The sequence below is a fragment of the Crinia signifera genome, chromosome 8, assembly GCF_055691185.1.
Source record: "Crinia signifera chromosome 8, ASM5569118v1, whole genome shotgun sequence".
NCBI classification, from domain to species: domain Eukaryota; kingdom Metazoa; phylum Chordata; class Amphibia; order Anura; family Myobatrachidae; genus Crinia; species Crinia signifera.
Window position 1 is genome coordinate 145875348 of NC_139224.1, and position 15637 is coordinate 145890984.

The 15637-nt window shown below is 45.4% G+C and overlaps 1 protein-coding gene across 1 annotated transcript in view; it reads left to right on the forward strand.

The window, feature by feature from the left end:
- The first annotated feature begins 1248 nt into the window (after positions 1-1248).
- The window catches only part of GLIS1 (GLIS family zinc finger 1), a 163593-nt gene continuing 149204 nt past the window's right edge, over positions 1249-15637 (forward strand). The window contains 2 exon segments of the mRNA XM_083157349.1: positions 1249-1382; positions 6131-6286. Of these exon segments, the coding sequence (XP_083013475.1) occupies positions 6280-6286 (7 nt within the window). The 5' untranslated portion in view covers positions 1249-1382; positions 6131-6279.

Genomic DNA, 15637 nt, shown 5'->3' on the forward strand with positions numbered 1-15637 from the left:
TCATTAGGTCGACAGCTCATTAGGTCGACATGTTTTTAGGTCGACACTGCCATTAGGTCGACAGAGTCTATGTCGACAGTCAAAAGGTCGACATGGGTTTTTTCACTGTTTTTTGGGCGAAATGTCGACACAGTCGACATGGACGCAGTTTGAAGTGTACCGCAGCTGCTCGCTATGCTTCGGGCACGGTGCCTCGCTGCGCTCGGCACACTATTTTATTCTCCCACCACGCCCTAGTGGATAGTAGGGCATGAAATACCGCCTGTCGGCACATGTCGGCTCAATAAACAGTGAAAAAACCCATGTCGACCTTTTGACTGTCGACATAGACACTGTCGACCTAATGGCAGTTTCGACCTAAAAACATGTCGACCTAATGAGCTGTCGACCTAATGAGCTGTCGACCTAATGAGCTGTATGTCGACATAAAACCATGTCGACCTATTGAGCTGTCGAACTAATGGTGTCGATGTAATGGCTGTCGATGTAAGTGCTGTCTAACAATAGTCCGGATACCGGGGTGGTCGCGGGGGTCCCGCGAATCGCGGGAGGGGGGTCGCGGGGGTCCCGCGAATCGCGGGAGGGGGGGTTCACGGGGGTCCCGCGAATCACGGGAGGGGGGGTCGCGGGGGTCCCGAGACTCACGGGAGGGTGGAATGCGGGGGTCCCGCGAATCGCGGGAGGGGGGGTGCGGGGTCCCGCGAATGGTGGGAGGGGGGGGTCACGGGGGTTCCGCAAATCGCGGGAGGGGGGGTCGCGGGAGTCCCGCGAATCGCGGGAGGGGGGTTGCGGGGGTCCCGCGATTCGCGGTGGTCCCGCAATTCGCGGGGGGGGGGGCGGGGGTCACACGATTTGCGGGAGGGGGGGTCGCGGGGGGTCCCGCGAATCGCGGGAGGGGGGGTCGCGGGGGGGGTCCCGCAAATCGCGGGAGGGGGGGGGTCGCGGGGGGTCCCGCGAATCGCGGGAGGGGGGTCGCGGGGGTCCTGGCAGAGGGTAGGGATGTGCAGGAGTAATGGTGGATGGTGGGCGTGTACTGTAGCCCTGGCTGGGCGGGGGGAGGTGATGTCAAGGGGGTGGAACGTCAGACACATGAAAGTGAAACTGTTCTACACAGGAACGTTCTCCACAGGGGTTGAGTGACAGATCTGGCTAAATATATAAGAGATTATACAGTGGTACATTGATCCGTCGTCCTGTAGTACCGCAGCACAACCTCTAGGCGGAGCTGGTTCTCTTCTTAATAGAAGTGCGCTACGTATAAGATGGATCGCGCGCTGTGAGCGCAGCAGTGTGAGGTGCATATGAGGATCTCAAGTACTGGGATGGGGGCAGGAAGGGCCCCTGGGGCCCTACACAGAACAGCATGGTATCGGCTAATACAGGTAAGAGCACTGTATGCACACTGGCGGTCACTATGGCATGGGATGCTCCGTGGGGTTCTGCGGTTGGGGGGTGTTGTAGGTTCTCCCACAAGAGTCTGGATGATACCCACTGGTGCCTGTTCCGGGCGGAGGGCTCACATTCAGTCATTGGATAATAACCGGAACGGTCCGGATTCCGGGAGGAGACTGGACCAGGTACAAACAGGTCATTGTGAAACTAGTGCGCGTCTCCGTCCGGGTGGTGGTGGGGTGTCCAGTCCGGGTGGTGGTGGGGTGTCCAGTCCGGGTGGTGGGGTGTCCGTGACAGCGCCGCGGTAGCCTTGGCGAGGGAGGGAGAGAGTACACCCTGCCGAACGGTCTGGGGATGAGGTAAACCCCCCTGAGAAGGCTGCTATCTCCCCGGTGACAGCTGGTCCCCGCCTTGGAGGCGCACTACAAGCTCCAGGGTGGCAGAGTTTCCTGCGACTCGAGGAATCTCTCCGGCGTTCCGTTTTCTCTACCGTTCCGGTTTCCCGGTAAATTTTGCCTATACTTGTAGTATGTGTATATCACGTTGGAGACTCACATACTACTGTGCTGTCCCTTATATGTGCAGTGCATTATAGAGATCATCACACATTACTGTGCAGTGCATTACAGAGATCATCACACATTACTGTGCAGTGCATTACAGAGATCATCACACATTACTGTGCAGTGCATTACAGAGATCATCACACATTACTGTGCAGTGCATTACAGAGATCATCACACATTACTGTGCAGTGCATTACAGAGATCATCACACATTACTGTGCAGTGCATTATAGAGATCATCACACATTACTGTGCAGTGCATTACAGAGATCATCACACATTACTGTGCAGTGCATTACAGAGATCATCACACATTACTGTGCAGTGCATTACAGAGATCATCACACATTACTGTGCAGTGCATTACAGAGATCATCACACATTACTGTGCAGTGCATTACAGAGATCATCACACATTACTGTGCAGTGCATTATAGAGATCATCACACATTACTGTGCAGTGCATTACAGAGATCATCACACATTACTGTGCAGTGCATTACAGAGATCATCACACATTACTGTGCAGTGCATTACAGAGATCATCACACATTACTGTGCAGTGCATTACAGAGATCATCACACATTACTGTGCAGTGCATTACAGAGATCATCACACATTACTGTGCAGTGCATTACAGAGATCATCACACATTACTGTGCAGTGCATTATAGAGATCATCACACATTACTGTGCAGTGCATTACAGAGATCATCACACATTACTGTGCAGTGCATTACAGAGATCATCACACATTACTGTGCAGTGCATTACAGAGATCATCACACATTACTGTGCAGTGCATTACAGAGATCATCACACATTACTGTGCAGTGCATTACAGAGATCATCACACATTACTGTGCAGTGCATTACAGAGATCATCACACATTACTGTGCAGTGCATTACAGAGATCATCACACATTACTGTGCAGTGCATTATAGAGATCATCACACATTACTGTGCAGTGCATTACAGAGATCATCACACATTACTGTGCAGTGCATTACAGAGATCATCACACATTACTGTGCAGTGCATTATAGAGATCATCACACATTACTGTGCAGTGCATTATAGAGATCATCACACATTACTGTGCAGTGCATTATAGAGATCATCACACATTACTGTGCAGTGCATTATAGAGATCATCACACATTACTGTGCAGTGCATTACAGAGATCATCACACATTACTGTGCAGTGCATTACAGAGATCATCACACATTACTGTGCAGTGCATTACAGAGATCATCACACATTACTGTGCAGTGCATTATAGAGATCATCACACATTACTGTGCAGTGCATTATAGAGATCATCACACATTACTGTGCAGTGCATTATAGAGATCATCACACATTACTGTGCAGTGCATTATAGAGATCATCCCACATTACTGTGCAGTGCATTACAGAGATCATCACACATTACTGTGCAGTGCATTACAGAGATCATCACACATTACTGTGCAGTGCATTATAGAGATCATCACACATTACTGTGCAGTGCATTATAGAGATCATCCCACATTACTGTGCAGTGCATTATAGAGATCATCACACATTACTGTGCAGTGCAGACCATTTGTATAATGCATTACAGAGATGCCATTACATTACTCTGCAGTGCAAACCATTATACAGTGCATTACAGAGAAGCCATTACATTACTGTGCAGTGCAGACCATTATACAGTGCATTACAGAGATGCCATTACATTACCGTGCAGTGCAGACCCTAGGGCATTGCAGAGATGCCATTACATTATCGTGCAGTGGGGATACTGTACTGACACCAGTGGCGGAACTTGTTACTGGTTGGCCCAGGTAAAAAAATATAATTGGTCCCCCCTCCTCCACTCTCCAACCTGAGTTTACAATATGCCATGCAGCAGTGGGCCTCTTTAGACCCCCATATATCAGTGCGACTTACGGTGTGTACAAACGGTAAGATATGGCTTCCGATGTTGCCGATATAGTGAACATCGGAAGCCATATCGCATGCAGATCGCATGCTTTTTTAGGGCTTGAGAGCCCGATGCGCGCTCCTGTGTGAGCGCAAATCATCAGTGAAATAGAGAGGGCAGCCAAGACTATATTGTGCAGATCTGCACTATATAGTCTAAATTGTCCCTCTGCATGCCGTGCGATGCGAGTCCCGATAAGATCTGATCGTATCGGGACTCGCATCTCACGGCATATCCTGCCGTGTGTACACACCATTATTCTATGCCTATCCTTATCTGAGCTCCCCTGGCAGCTCCCAAGAGAGCTCACTTATGGTGCCCATACACGGTGCATTTTGGCCGTGCGATGCATGCTCACACGAACGTCACATCGATAAGCACAAAAAGTATGTGCAGCACGTACTTTTTGTACTACATCGCATTGCACCATAAGGTCGGCACTTGGTGTGCCATTTTTTTTACATGTGATAAATTGCATGGGATTCATCACACGGAGAACTGCAGGTGGCAGAATAAAAAAATCCTATTCAAAAGACTGGGCAGCAGCTGATTGTCTTTGAGAGCTCTGTCAGCCAATCAGCGGCAGCCCAGTCTATTGAATAGGATTATTCTCCCCGCCTCACACCGGACCCTGTTTGCCGATCTCCAATCCCTGTTGCGATCCCTCCTACCCCCCTCCCAGGAGTATCAATATTGGGCAGCATTGCATCAGGTCCTGGGGCTACCACCATTCTGAAATAGCGGTAACTCATTGTAGTCTCTGGGCTACAGAGTGCACTGCTGGTGGGGCGGTGCGGTCACTGGGGTAGGGGGTCAGCGCATGCAACTGATCAACGATGTCTAGAACGACTATCACGTGGTCAACCTCTAATGGTCGGACGCGTCCAGTTAGACACCTAAAAATGGTCAGCAGTATCTACACCGACACTAACTAAAGGTCAACGTAAGCAAAAGGTTGATAGGAATGTGGTAGACATTGACATGGTCGACACGAGTTTTTCAACCATTACCATCCAAGTGGAGAATACGATAGTGTTCCGAGTGCAGCGACCATGCGAGGGGACGCTGAACAGTTATACGGTGTCCATGTCAACCTATCTCAACATAGACACCAAAAAATGTGAAAACTTGTGTTGACCTTGTCACTGTCGACCGTGCTACTATCAACCTTTTGCTTGCGTCGATCTTTACTGTTATTGTCAATCTAGACACGGCATTCCCAACCACGGTCCTCAAGGCACATCAACAGTGCAGGTTTTAGTGATATCCAGGCTTCAGCACAGATGTTTAATCAGAATCCCTCAGATACTAATTAAGTCACCTGTGCTCAAGCCTGGATATCTACAAAACCTGCACTGTTGGTGTGCCTTGAGGACTGTGGTTGGGAATGCCTGCGCTATATCATGACGTATGCACAGACCCCCGGCACCCCCGCAGAGCAGATAGCAGTGCATTAGAGACCCTCATACATTGATGTGCCGTGGAGATTATATACTGAGAACTTCCTATATTACTGTACATGGTTGAGAATCGATGATCAAACTACAGTGGAGTTGCTGCAGCAAGACACTCGTACATTACTGTGCAGTAGGTGCTGGTGCTCCTAATCATTGCTCTACACACTGGCCGACGAGCGTTCTGAGTTCTGATTCAGGTGACACACAGCGATTTACATGCGTTTTTAGGCATTTTCTGAGTGATTTAGTAAAATCGCTCAGAAAATGCCTGAATTTTACCCCGTGTGTACTCCATTACTGTGAGGAGATCCACTCATATTGTGCAATGGATAGGCAATCAATTCATGCGGTGCATTGTAATATTGTGCAGTGAAGAGACACAATACAGTGGAGATGGGATGCAGTGCGGACACCTCGGACTGTGGAGATTGCAGTGCAAATGTTTATTCAGCAGGACCTGTCAGACTGTAAGCTGCACACTGTAAGATTCTGCCATCTATCTACACAAGTAACTTGGATGTTCTTGGCGTTTCTCATAGCTCTCCTGTATTTATAGACCCTTATAGTATGATTTTCCTGTCACACTAATCCTGGATGGCAGAAATCCTGCCCCGTATATGTTATACCGGGTCCAGGGCTCCTTGTCATTTTTGGGTGTGTGCTACAGATGGAGGGGTGTGTGCATGATATTATTAATGGTGAGAAGCAGCCTCCTTCACTCATTCCTCCATCTATTTGCAGACCCCGCTCTCTGCCCATATACTGTGTCTTCATACCTGGAATGGACAGGCGCCCTTAGAAGGCATGTAGCAAGCCAAATTTCATCCTGAACAATCCCAATCCTCCCATTGTCGTGGTACAACAAAGGTTCAGTTTAGGACTTCAGCATCATGAAAGGTGAGTCCGTAGCACTGGTACCTTCTCATCTTCTAGGTCCAAAAGACCATTGCCGAATATTAGGTTATTGTATTGTAACAAGGTTATTGTTCAGGTCTTGTGAATGTTATGGGGATCAAGGTATTTCTCAGTGTGTTAGTATTCGGATAGTATCTCAAAATATTATTTTCTGCATTTTCACTTAAGGGGCACACACGGGGTGATTTAAGCCCCATTCTAAGCAATCTGACTAGATCGCTTAGAAATGAAGCACGGATCACTCCCTTTGTACTCTATAGCGATGGAGACGCACGGTCCCGCAGGTCACCATCGCCCGCAGAGATAGACAGGGCATGTAGTGTCTACACTAATACCCCTTTCACATCGCACTTTTAAAACGGTATATTGCCATTTTTTTTCCATTTTGAAACGTTTAAGGCTGCAATGTGAAAGTGCCAGAGTTGATTTACCGGTTAAAGTTAACCGGTATTTCAACACGGTTAAAAAGCAGAGTCCTACACGTTTTAAAGCCGTTTTTTTGGCAGTTTGAACAGCTCTATTTCAATGGCTTGAAACGTGTCCCTTGGGGGTTAAACGGGTTGAATGTTTGAATGGTATTAAATGATTTTTAAAACGGTTTTCACCTGCAATGTGAAAGGTCTCAAGGCTCAGACCCGTTTTAAAGTCCCATTTAAGAATACCGTGTCATTACCCATTTCTGCAATGTGAAAGCAGTATTATTAAATCGCAGTGTTTTGCATAGCATAGGCAATAACCTGCTCAGCGCGGATCGCTGAGCGCACATCGCAGGTGTATCGCATGTGTACAGCGCCGTGTGCTGAGTGATCTGTGCTTAGGCAGCTCACTCAGTACGGGACACCCGTCGCCCCGTGTGCACGGGACTTTAGCGTTACCTATTGTTTGTCTGTCATGCTAAATATTACAGCTCAGAGACTAATCAATAATGAGTTCATTATAATAATTAAACCATTTTACCTTTTAATTGTAAAAAAGGGAACATAATAGTAATTATAGCCTGTTACTAAGAACACAGCGAGTGAGATTCAGGGAATTCAGCAAATGTAGCTGCTTCAGATCGTTAGATTTCAGGCACCTCTAATGGATAATGACTACACGATAATGCTGACATTCACTATTATTATTATTATTTTTTTTTACTTTATCAGTACTTGTAAACAGTTGTAAGTTCTCATAATTCATTGCGGATAGGTCACTATAAAAAGTATTGTGTACTTCATTATGTGATTTTTATTTGCCGTTTTTCATACTTATAATGTTGCAATTAAGGCGTTTTCTCATATTAATAACAATTTATATGTTTTAGCCTGAGGTGTCTCTTGTGCTTATATAGTATCTAAAAGGTTTTAATACAATTTATTATAATATACTTTTTGTAAAATACTTTTTAATTTGTTAATCGTGTGAAAACTTTGGATCAGTTATGTTTATGCCATAAAAATAAACTCTGTCAGGCAGTTGTGCATGTACACCGCAATGTGTTTGTTTAAACTGTGTTTTTGTACCATTGTAACTATCCCGTACAAAATTCTCATTGAAAACAGACATGCTGGAGATTATTTTGATACATTTTTGAAGTACAAATGTTCTGGAACCCACAAATTGACTTCAATTGGATCTTTTCACTTGATTTATCAAAGCTGATTGGCTAGTGCCTACTGTGGCTCAATGCACAGTTTGTTTTTGTTTTTTTCTTTTAAATAAAGTTTGTTAGGTAAAGTTATATAAAAAGGGGTTAATTAACCCTGCGCCCAAGAGGACAGCAACTTCTAAACTTTAAACAACCCACCTGTGGCAACACCTCAAATATAAATACTGTAAGTTAGCCTGGGGGACATTGAGAGGTAAATGTTCTATCGATCGGGTATCCGAATGTAGGTTGTTGTTGTTCCTTGACGTGTAAATTAATTACTCCATACTCAAACCAAAGCTGATTCCTTCAAGACACATGTGTCCCTACCAGAGATGCTAAACCAGTATTGTACTTATAATGGGAATAGGTTGTAGTACTGTTCCTTTGAGTAATTATGTGCAGGAATGGCATCTTCTTAAACCTTGCAGATGTCCAGGAAGTAAGGGATCAGAATAAAGCCAAATTTATAGCTATATGCCCAACTAAGAAATGCATTGCAGACTGTTTTATTATATGTGCACGTGTCTGTCCTGGAATACTAGACCGTTTAAAATCGTGGTGTCAAACTCTTGACCCTCCAGCTGTTGTGAAACTACATGTCCCAGCATGCCCTGCCACAGATTTTATGTAATGGATTGCTAAAACTGTGGCAGGGCATGCTGGGACATGCAATTCCACAACAGCTGGAGGGAAACGAGTTTGACACCACTGGCTTAAAAGATGTGCAATTTGATGTTATAATTAGATTGGCAGATGAGATAATACAATTTGCAATTTTATCTCACAGTTAATGTGTGTACATATGGCTCCATTCTGCTGCCGCCGATATGGATTCGCTATCGATGGCTGCCAGGACCCCGACGGGGTGGCAGTTGAGCAGCATGACCCTCGTTTTGATATAGAAGTAGACTGTGCTGCACAGTTTATTTGTACTTTCGATTCCGATGTCGCGGGTGAGGCTAAACACAGAGCGATTTTGACTAACTTTTTATCGATTTTGACTATATAGTCAAAATCGATAGACAAAATCGTACTATGTGTACACACCATTAGATTGGAAGATGAGATTAAAAAAAAACAAGCATGACATTCATTCATGTATTACAAATAGCATTACTTCTGGTTTTCTGGATTTATTTGTAACGTTCCCCATTTGACATTAATCATGAAAGCATTGTGAAATAGGGATGGGTTGATGGGTCTTAGTACACAGTTACAGATATGTTGTCAATGTTTTTTGTTGCAATGTTTGACTGTTATTTTATACCAAAGCTGTGGTTTATAATGGTTGCCAGTTGCCGCTAGAGATAATTTAGGGGTTACCGTATGATAACATAGCAGGCTGTGTGACGGATAAATCATTTACAGATTCTAGGTTGGATGATATACTAGCTGTGACTACACTTAGTTTTTTTTTTCTGCGCTTTATACCTTTTAAAATGATGCAACTCCAAGAAGAGAGGGGGTTTGTTTTCATTTAAAAGCTGTTTATTTACAGTATGAGATAATTGATTCCGTAAGTCTCATGGGAGCTTCTAAATTCAATAATCTGTGCAGCGAATACCGTATGTGCCTGCTTTCTTTGTTTGCTGGCTTGCGGTTTGGGGGTCCTGCTCAAAGTGGCACAACACTTTAGATGACTTTTATAATCGTTACGTGGTGGAATTTGATAGTAATATTTGCTTCTTTACACCTCTTGTTCAAATATGATTTTTTTTTTTCTCCAAATAAATTATATTCATGAGAACGGGGCAGGAGATGATGTAAATAATTCTATATTCCCTATAAAAGACTGTATAAATAAACTAATACTAGCCATATTTTTGAAATGTTGCAGTGTCAAATGTTACAGTAACTATCATTTATTTTCCATAAGCAAATTATACCCTACAAAAATATTTAAATAAATAAAGCAAATAAATTATCTTGCTTTTTCGCATTTGGGATATTTTCTAGTAATCTTTTTTTTTTTTTTGTATACAATGTTGCACGCCAGTTGTCCTAAGCCAATATAATGATGTGTACATACTGGGTGCCGGACGGGATCCCGACAGTCATTTACCTGATGTCGGGATCCCGACTGTCAAAACGCAGACAGCCGGGTGCCCGACGGCCACCCGCTATTTTCCCTCGTGGGGGTCCACGACCCCTATAGAGGGAGAATAGAATAGGTGGCTCGCGAGCCACCGTGTCCGCAGCATGGTGAGGGCAGCGAGCCTGAAAGGGGCTTTTTTTGCGCTGTCTGACTCCGGGCAGTCGGGATCCCGACGTCGGGATAATGACTGACGGGATCCCGACGTCGGGATAATGACGGGATCCCGACTGTCGGAGTCCCATACCACACCCTACACATTGACCGATCCAAGATGCGGTGGGGTGCTGGCATCAGCTGGCAGGGAGGGCAGGACAGGGCGCGGGTTGGGGGGAGGGGGGGTTGCAACCTTGAGCAGCATGGCCCTCGTTCTGACATAGTAAAACTGTGGTGCACAGGCTATTTCTACTTACGATTCCAAACGTGTGTGTCAGGATCGAATCGAGAACTATAGTCAAAATTAATAGCCCGTGTGTGCATAGCTTAAGACTTAAAAAAAAAAAAGGACATGAATGAACAGGTACAGAGAAGCGCGACTGAGCTAGTAAAAGGTTTCGAATCACTAGACGACAGATAGGTTACTCAGGCTGAATATGTTTTCACTGGAGAAACGGAGGCTGAGAGGTGATATTAGTATGTTCAATTACAGGATTGGGAATCATATGGAACTGGGAGATGATTGGTCACTAACAGGCCTATACTTAGGACACGCGGGCATGTACTGAGGCTTGAGGAAAAGAAATTCAGTACTGAATTAGAAGATGATTCTTCACCATTAGGGCAGTAAAGTTCTGGAACTCATTGCCAGTGGGGGTGGTTACAGCAACTACTGTTACTGAATTTAAATCCAAACTGGATGCGTTTTTGGCCACTAAGGGAATCCTATAGATATGATTTAGTCAAGTCAGTAATTACAAGTCAACTGGGTTGAACTCGATGGACGAACCTCTTATTTCAACCTTAATTACTATGTTACTTGGTCTTTCACAAATTAGTATTTATCTCTATCTTTTCTGTCATGACAATTATTCTTGAGTATTGCTTTTGCTAAAGTCATCATTAGGCTTTTCATTTCCGAGTATCCCTTCAGTACTTGCAAGTGGAGTGGAAGTGAGCGGTATGCGTGTCCTTATATTAAGCCTAAGGAGTAGTGCGTGGTCAGGAATCAAGTCCCTCTGTGTTTGGCCGCTGGCTGTGTACTGTCTCTGCGGTTCCCGCTGACACCTGTAGGGTCAATGCCACTGCTTCCTCCACCCGGGGTAGATGAATGCTGTTGTCTGAGGGCTGCGCGGGTAGCTCCCAGTGGATTGCTGGTCTGTCAAAAGCAGACAAAACCAGAAGTGACACAACATGGTTCATCGCCACAGCAATGGAAGATTTCGTCCACCATCAGGAGTCTTCTTCTTCTTCCGCCATTACCAATTTAATTTTCAAGTACGATAAACCGGTCTGAAGCATACTTCCAGGGGTACGAGTGCCCCAGGTTGGGACCTGCTGCTCTAGAGGTGTCGTCACCCTGTGATGATAGAGTTTCTGCATAGTATTTCCTATGATAATATAAATGTAGGACAGTAGCTATAATTGTTAATATACTATAGGGTTTTATTAATATTGGTCAATATAGTATGGGTTTGCTGGTGGGGTAATCGCCAAGTGTGCATAAACACAGTATTATGTGTATTTAATACCGCATGGTAATAATGCAAGCTTTTCTATTGCCCCATGTGGCAGTCTCAGCAACCTTTTGCCATAGTTCATCATTGCAATCTCAGAGAGGCAGCTGAGCCTTGCTGGTTACTGGGCTGGGGCAATAAAGGATGACCCTACTACTGTACTTCATTAGACAAGTCTCAGGGATACTTGAAAAGTCCTAGGTGGAAAAAAAATGACCGCAATTTAATATTATAAGGTTGGATCCATTCATTTGTCAGAATGGATCTGACAATACCTATTCAATTGTGAGGCCAAATCTGACTGTCAGATTTGGCTGCTCCTGCTGCTCACCGACCCGACTCTGTGACCGGGTGAGCTGCAGCAGCGGGAGGACATCGCTGGGTGAGCGGAGGACCACCGGTGCTACTGCTGCTGCTCACCTGGCGCTGACCTCCCCTCCTTATCTCCTCAATCCAATTGAGATTGTCGGAAATGGTCCAAAACCTGTCGAATTTGGCCCTGTTTCCAACAAAAGCATGCGGATTGGCAAATCATGGATGTGACTAAAAAGTATTCAATTAGTGCTGTTTTCGGCACTAATTGAATACTGGGTTCTTGTGTAGTTTCATGGCGCCGTGCTACTTCCGGGTTGGGTACGCTCGCCAAACTATCTAAAATAAAGTAACTTAACTCCATGCCAACGTGGATAGTTCATACCCCCACTATCCACGTTGGCATGGAGTTGATTTTAGATAGCGTAGCGAGTCATCGAGCCCGCAGCGTGGGGAGCGAAGCGAGCCCCGCAAGGGGACTCAGCCGCACGGCGCCATGCTGGCGCCATGAAACTACACAAGTACCAATACTGCCCTATGGATGCGAATTAGCGCCGTTTTCGTGGCTAGCCCCCATAGAGAGAAATTTACATTTATTTAGATTACAAGCGTATTTTGAACCTTTTATTTTCATGTTAGTTGTCTTTGGATAAAATTGCATTTAAATTCTACATGCAAATGTTCCAAGGATAGCCCAGGGATCTGGTTAATGCAGCCACAAACACACAAATTCTAGTTTCTTCCTTGCGATTCCAGTCAAAGTAACATCATTTTGGTGCGATTCTCCCTCGCTATGGTATGTTCTATATAAAAATATTCCTCTGTGTACTTAATAAATGTCTGTGTAAAACGCGAAGATGTAAAAAATCTGCTGTTAATTGCTGTTTGTTGCTTTGTAAAATTGAGATCAGACCATATTTACATTGTACAAGGGCTGTGCTAATCCTGACAATACATTTCTTTCCCCAGATTGAAATAATATTTTCGGAGTTGTGCTCCAAATTAAACACAACAACAGCTCCGTTTGTTTTCGGATGAATGTAATGATTTGTTTAAAACATCTGTAATTTCTTCTGGATTTGTTGATTGTATAACCATATATTACTGGAAGCAAGCGAGGCGTATCACAAAGAACCGTTTGTGTCAGTCATTTGTTTTATTATTTGTTCAAAATAGCAGAACATGTAAATCGCTGGCAAATCCTATTGTTCTACCTGAGTGGTAAACATCTTCATCTGCCTCTATTTTGCAGCGCACATGGATGTCCACATTAATCAGATCTTGTTGTTCGGCAGTGCCGCTAACCCACAGGACCATATCGGTCAAACTAGTACACTCAGGTCAACTGTTTTATCAAATGTACTAGATAAATGCTAACTGATGGGGCCTACACATGTAGCAATTTAGCTGCATTTTCTAAGTGATGTCACTAGATCGCTTAGAAAATGCCCCTACCTCTCTCCGTGTGTAGGGGCATAGCAATAGCGATGAGCGGCCATGCACGTCGCCATCGCCGGGTGATTAATAGCCACAAAGCTGGTAGTAATATGGAAAGCTGGTTCTCACCTGAGAACACTGGCCCTGCCGGATCGCTCAACATACAGCGGTGCTCAGCAATCGTGCTGAGCGTTCTGAACAATCTAGCATTGCTCGGAACGCTCGGCAATTCGCTACGTGTGTAGGCCCCTTAAAAGCTGGTTGCTATGGTCAGACAGGGTATGCAGTCATTACGTCTACAGTGTCTACGTTGATAGTGAAAAGGTTGACAACTATTGGTCGACAGTCAAATGGTCGTCATTGTCAAATGACGACTGTGCATAGGTCACATAGTCAGAAGGTTGCCATGGGAAAGGTCTACATGGAAAAAGTCGACATGAGTTTAAAAAGAAAGATTGAGCCGATATGTGGCGAAAGGGGGTATTTCATACCCTATTATCTTCTACGGCATGGTGGGAGAATATAATAGTGTGCCGAGCACAGCGAAGCAGCGTGTACGGAGCATGGCGAGCGTAGCGAGATATGAGAAGGGACGGGGTACACTTAGACAGTGTCCATACGGGATCAGTATGAGATCCCGGCAGTCGAAATACCGATGCCGGATTCCCAACCGCCGAAATGCCGACAAGGGGGCACCGTGGATCGACGCGCCTTTGCAGGCTCGCTGCGCACGCCACGCAGCGGGCCTGGTACCTCGCTTCGCTCGGCACACTATTTTATTCTCCCTCTATGGGTGTCGTGGACACCCTTAGAGGGACAAAGTGCCGGCATTGCGGCGGTCGGGATTCCGACCGCCGGGATTTTGACCGCATCCCATCCATACCGACCTATGTTGATATAGACACCAAAAAAAACTTGAAAAACTCATGTCGACCTTTTCCATGTCCACCTTTTGACTGTTGACCTTGTGACCATGCCGACATTATAACTGTCGACCTTTAGACCCTGTCGATCAGTGGTGGTCGACGTTTTGACTGTAACTGGCAGACGCTTGTCTACTTCCCTAATTTTGAAATAAGGGCTCAACAAATCCCAGAGGCTAGGTCACCATGACTCCTAGATATTGCTGCCTGGTGACCCGATTATATAGGGATAAGGAAGCCGAACCGTGTCAGACGCAGCAGCCCTAGCGGAGATTTGTGGTTGGGCCAGCATGTGCTGAGGGCAGTGATGTGGCCACGGGGTGGGGAGGGGGAGATTTCTTTTGCCCTAGGGGGTGGCTGCAGAGCACTGGTTTGCCTGGGGGGTACCCCTTTAGTTGCGTGACTGCAGGTGTTGCTCACCCGTAGGAAGCTGCTCATTAATGTGGTCACGGGGGGAAGGTGGGGTTTGTGGCCAAGGGGGCGAGGGATTCTTTTGTTTGCCCAGGTGTAACTGCACAGCAATGTGGCTGCAGGAAAGTGGGGTAGGGGTGTGTTAGGTTTTTTTGTGGGGGTGAGGGAGGGGATGATGATCTGGCTCCTACATTTTCATTATCTCTTCTAGATTTTAGAAATATTTGTCAGGCCCTGCTGTAGAAGGTTTGATACATTTTCCCACAGATGTGATTGGATGTTGATTGGTATCTAAAGTCATCCTAAGCTCACTATACAATTTTGCACGTTGGCTGTCCTAAGCAAATATAATGGTTTACAAACAAGCAGATTGCCAGACACAATCGCTCTGTACTGTATGTAGCAATCGCTTGCTCAACAGGCATTGGTGACTTTTATCTCCCAGCATGCATTACTAGTGCACAGTTTTTTTTTCCTCCTACACACAGTGAACCAATAATTTTTAAGATGCGGCCTACCAGTCAGAAGCATTGTAATACAGTGTCCTGATACATGTTAGACTAGTGGTTATAGGCATCGGTGCCTGCTTTGCTGCATGTGCCCCCAAAATAAGACATGCGGTTTTAGTTATAGGTTACACTAATGCAATGTGACATGGGGGTCCCAGATTTCTGCTCCAATAATTTGGAGCCCTAAGGATATTGAGGATTTCAGGTCATCATTAGCTGAGGATCCACACATTTCATATCCTTGTATATTAGTAGAGATGCTGATTACAGCAGAGGAGGGGTGAATGACTTTGACCTTGTGTTTTTGAGTAGGGGGTAATAATTTGTACCTTGACCTGTAGGA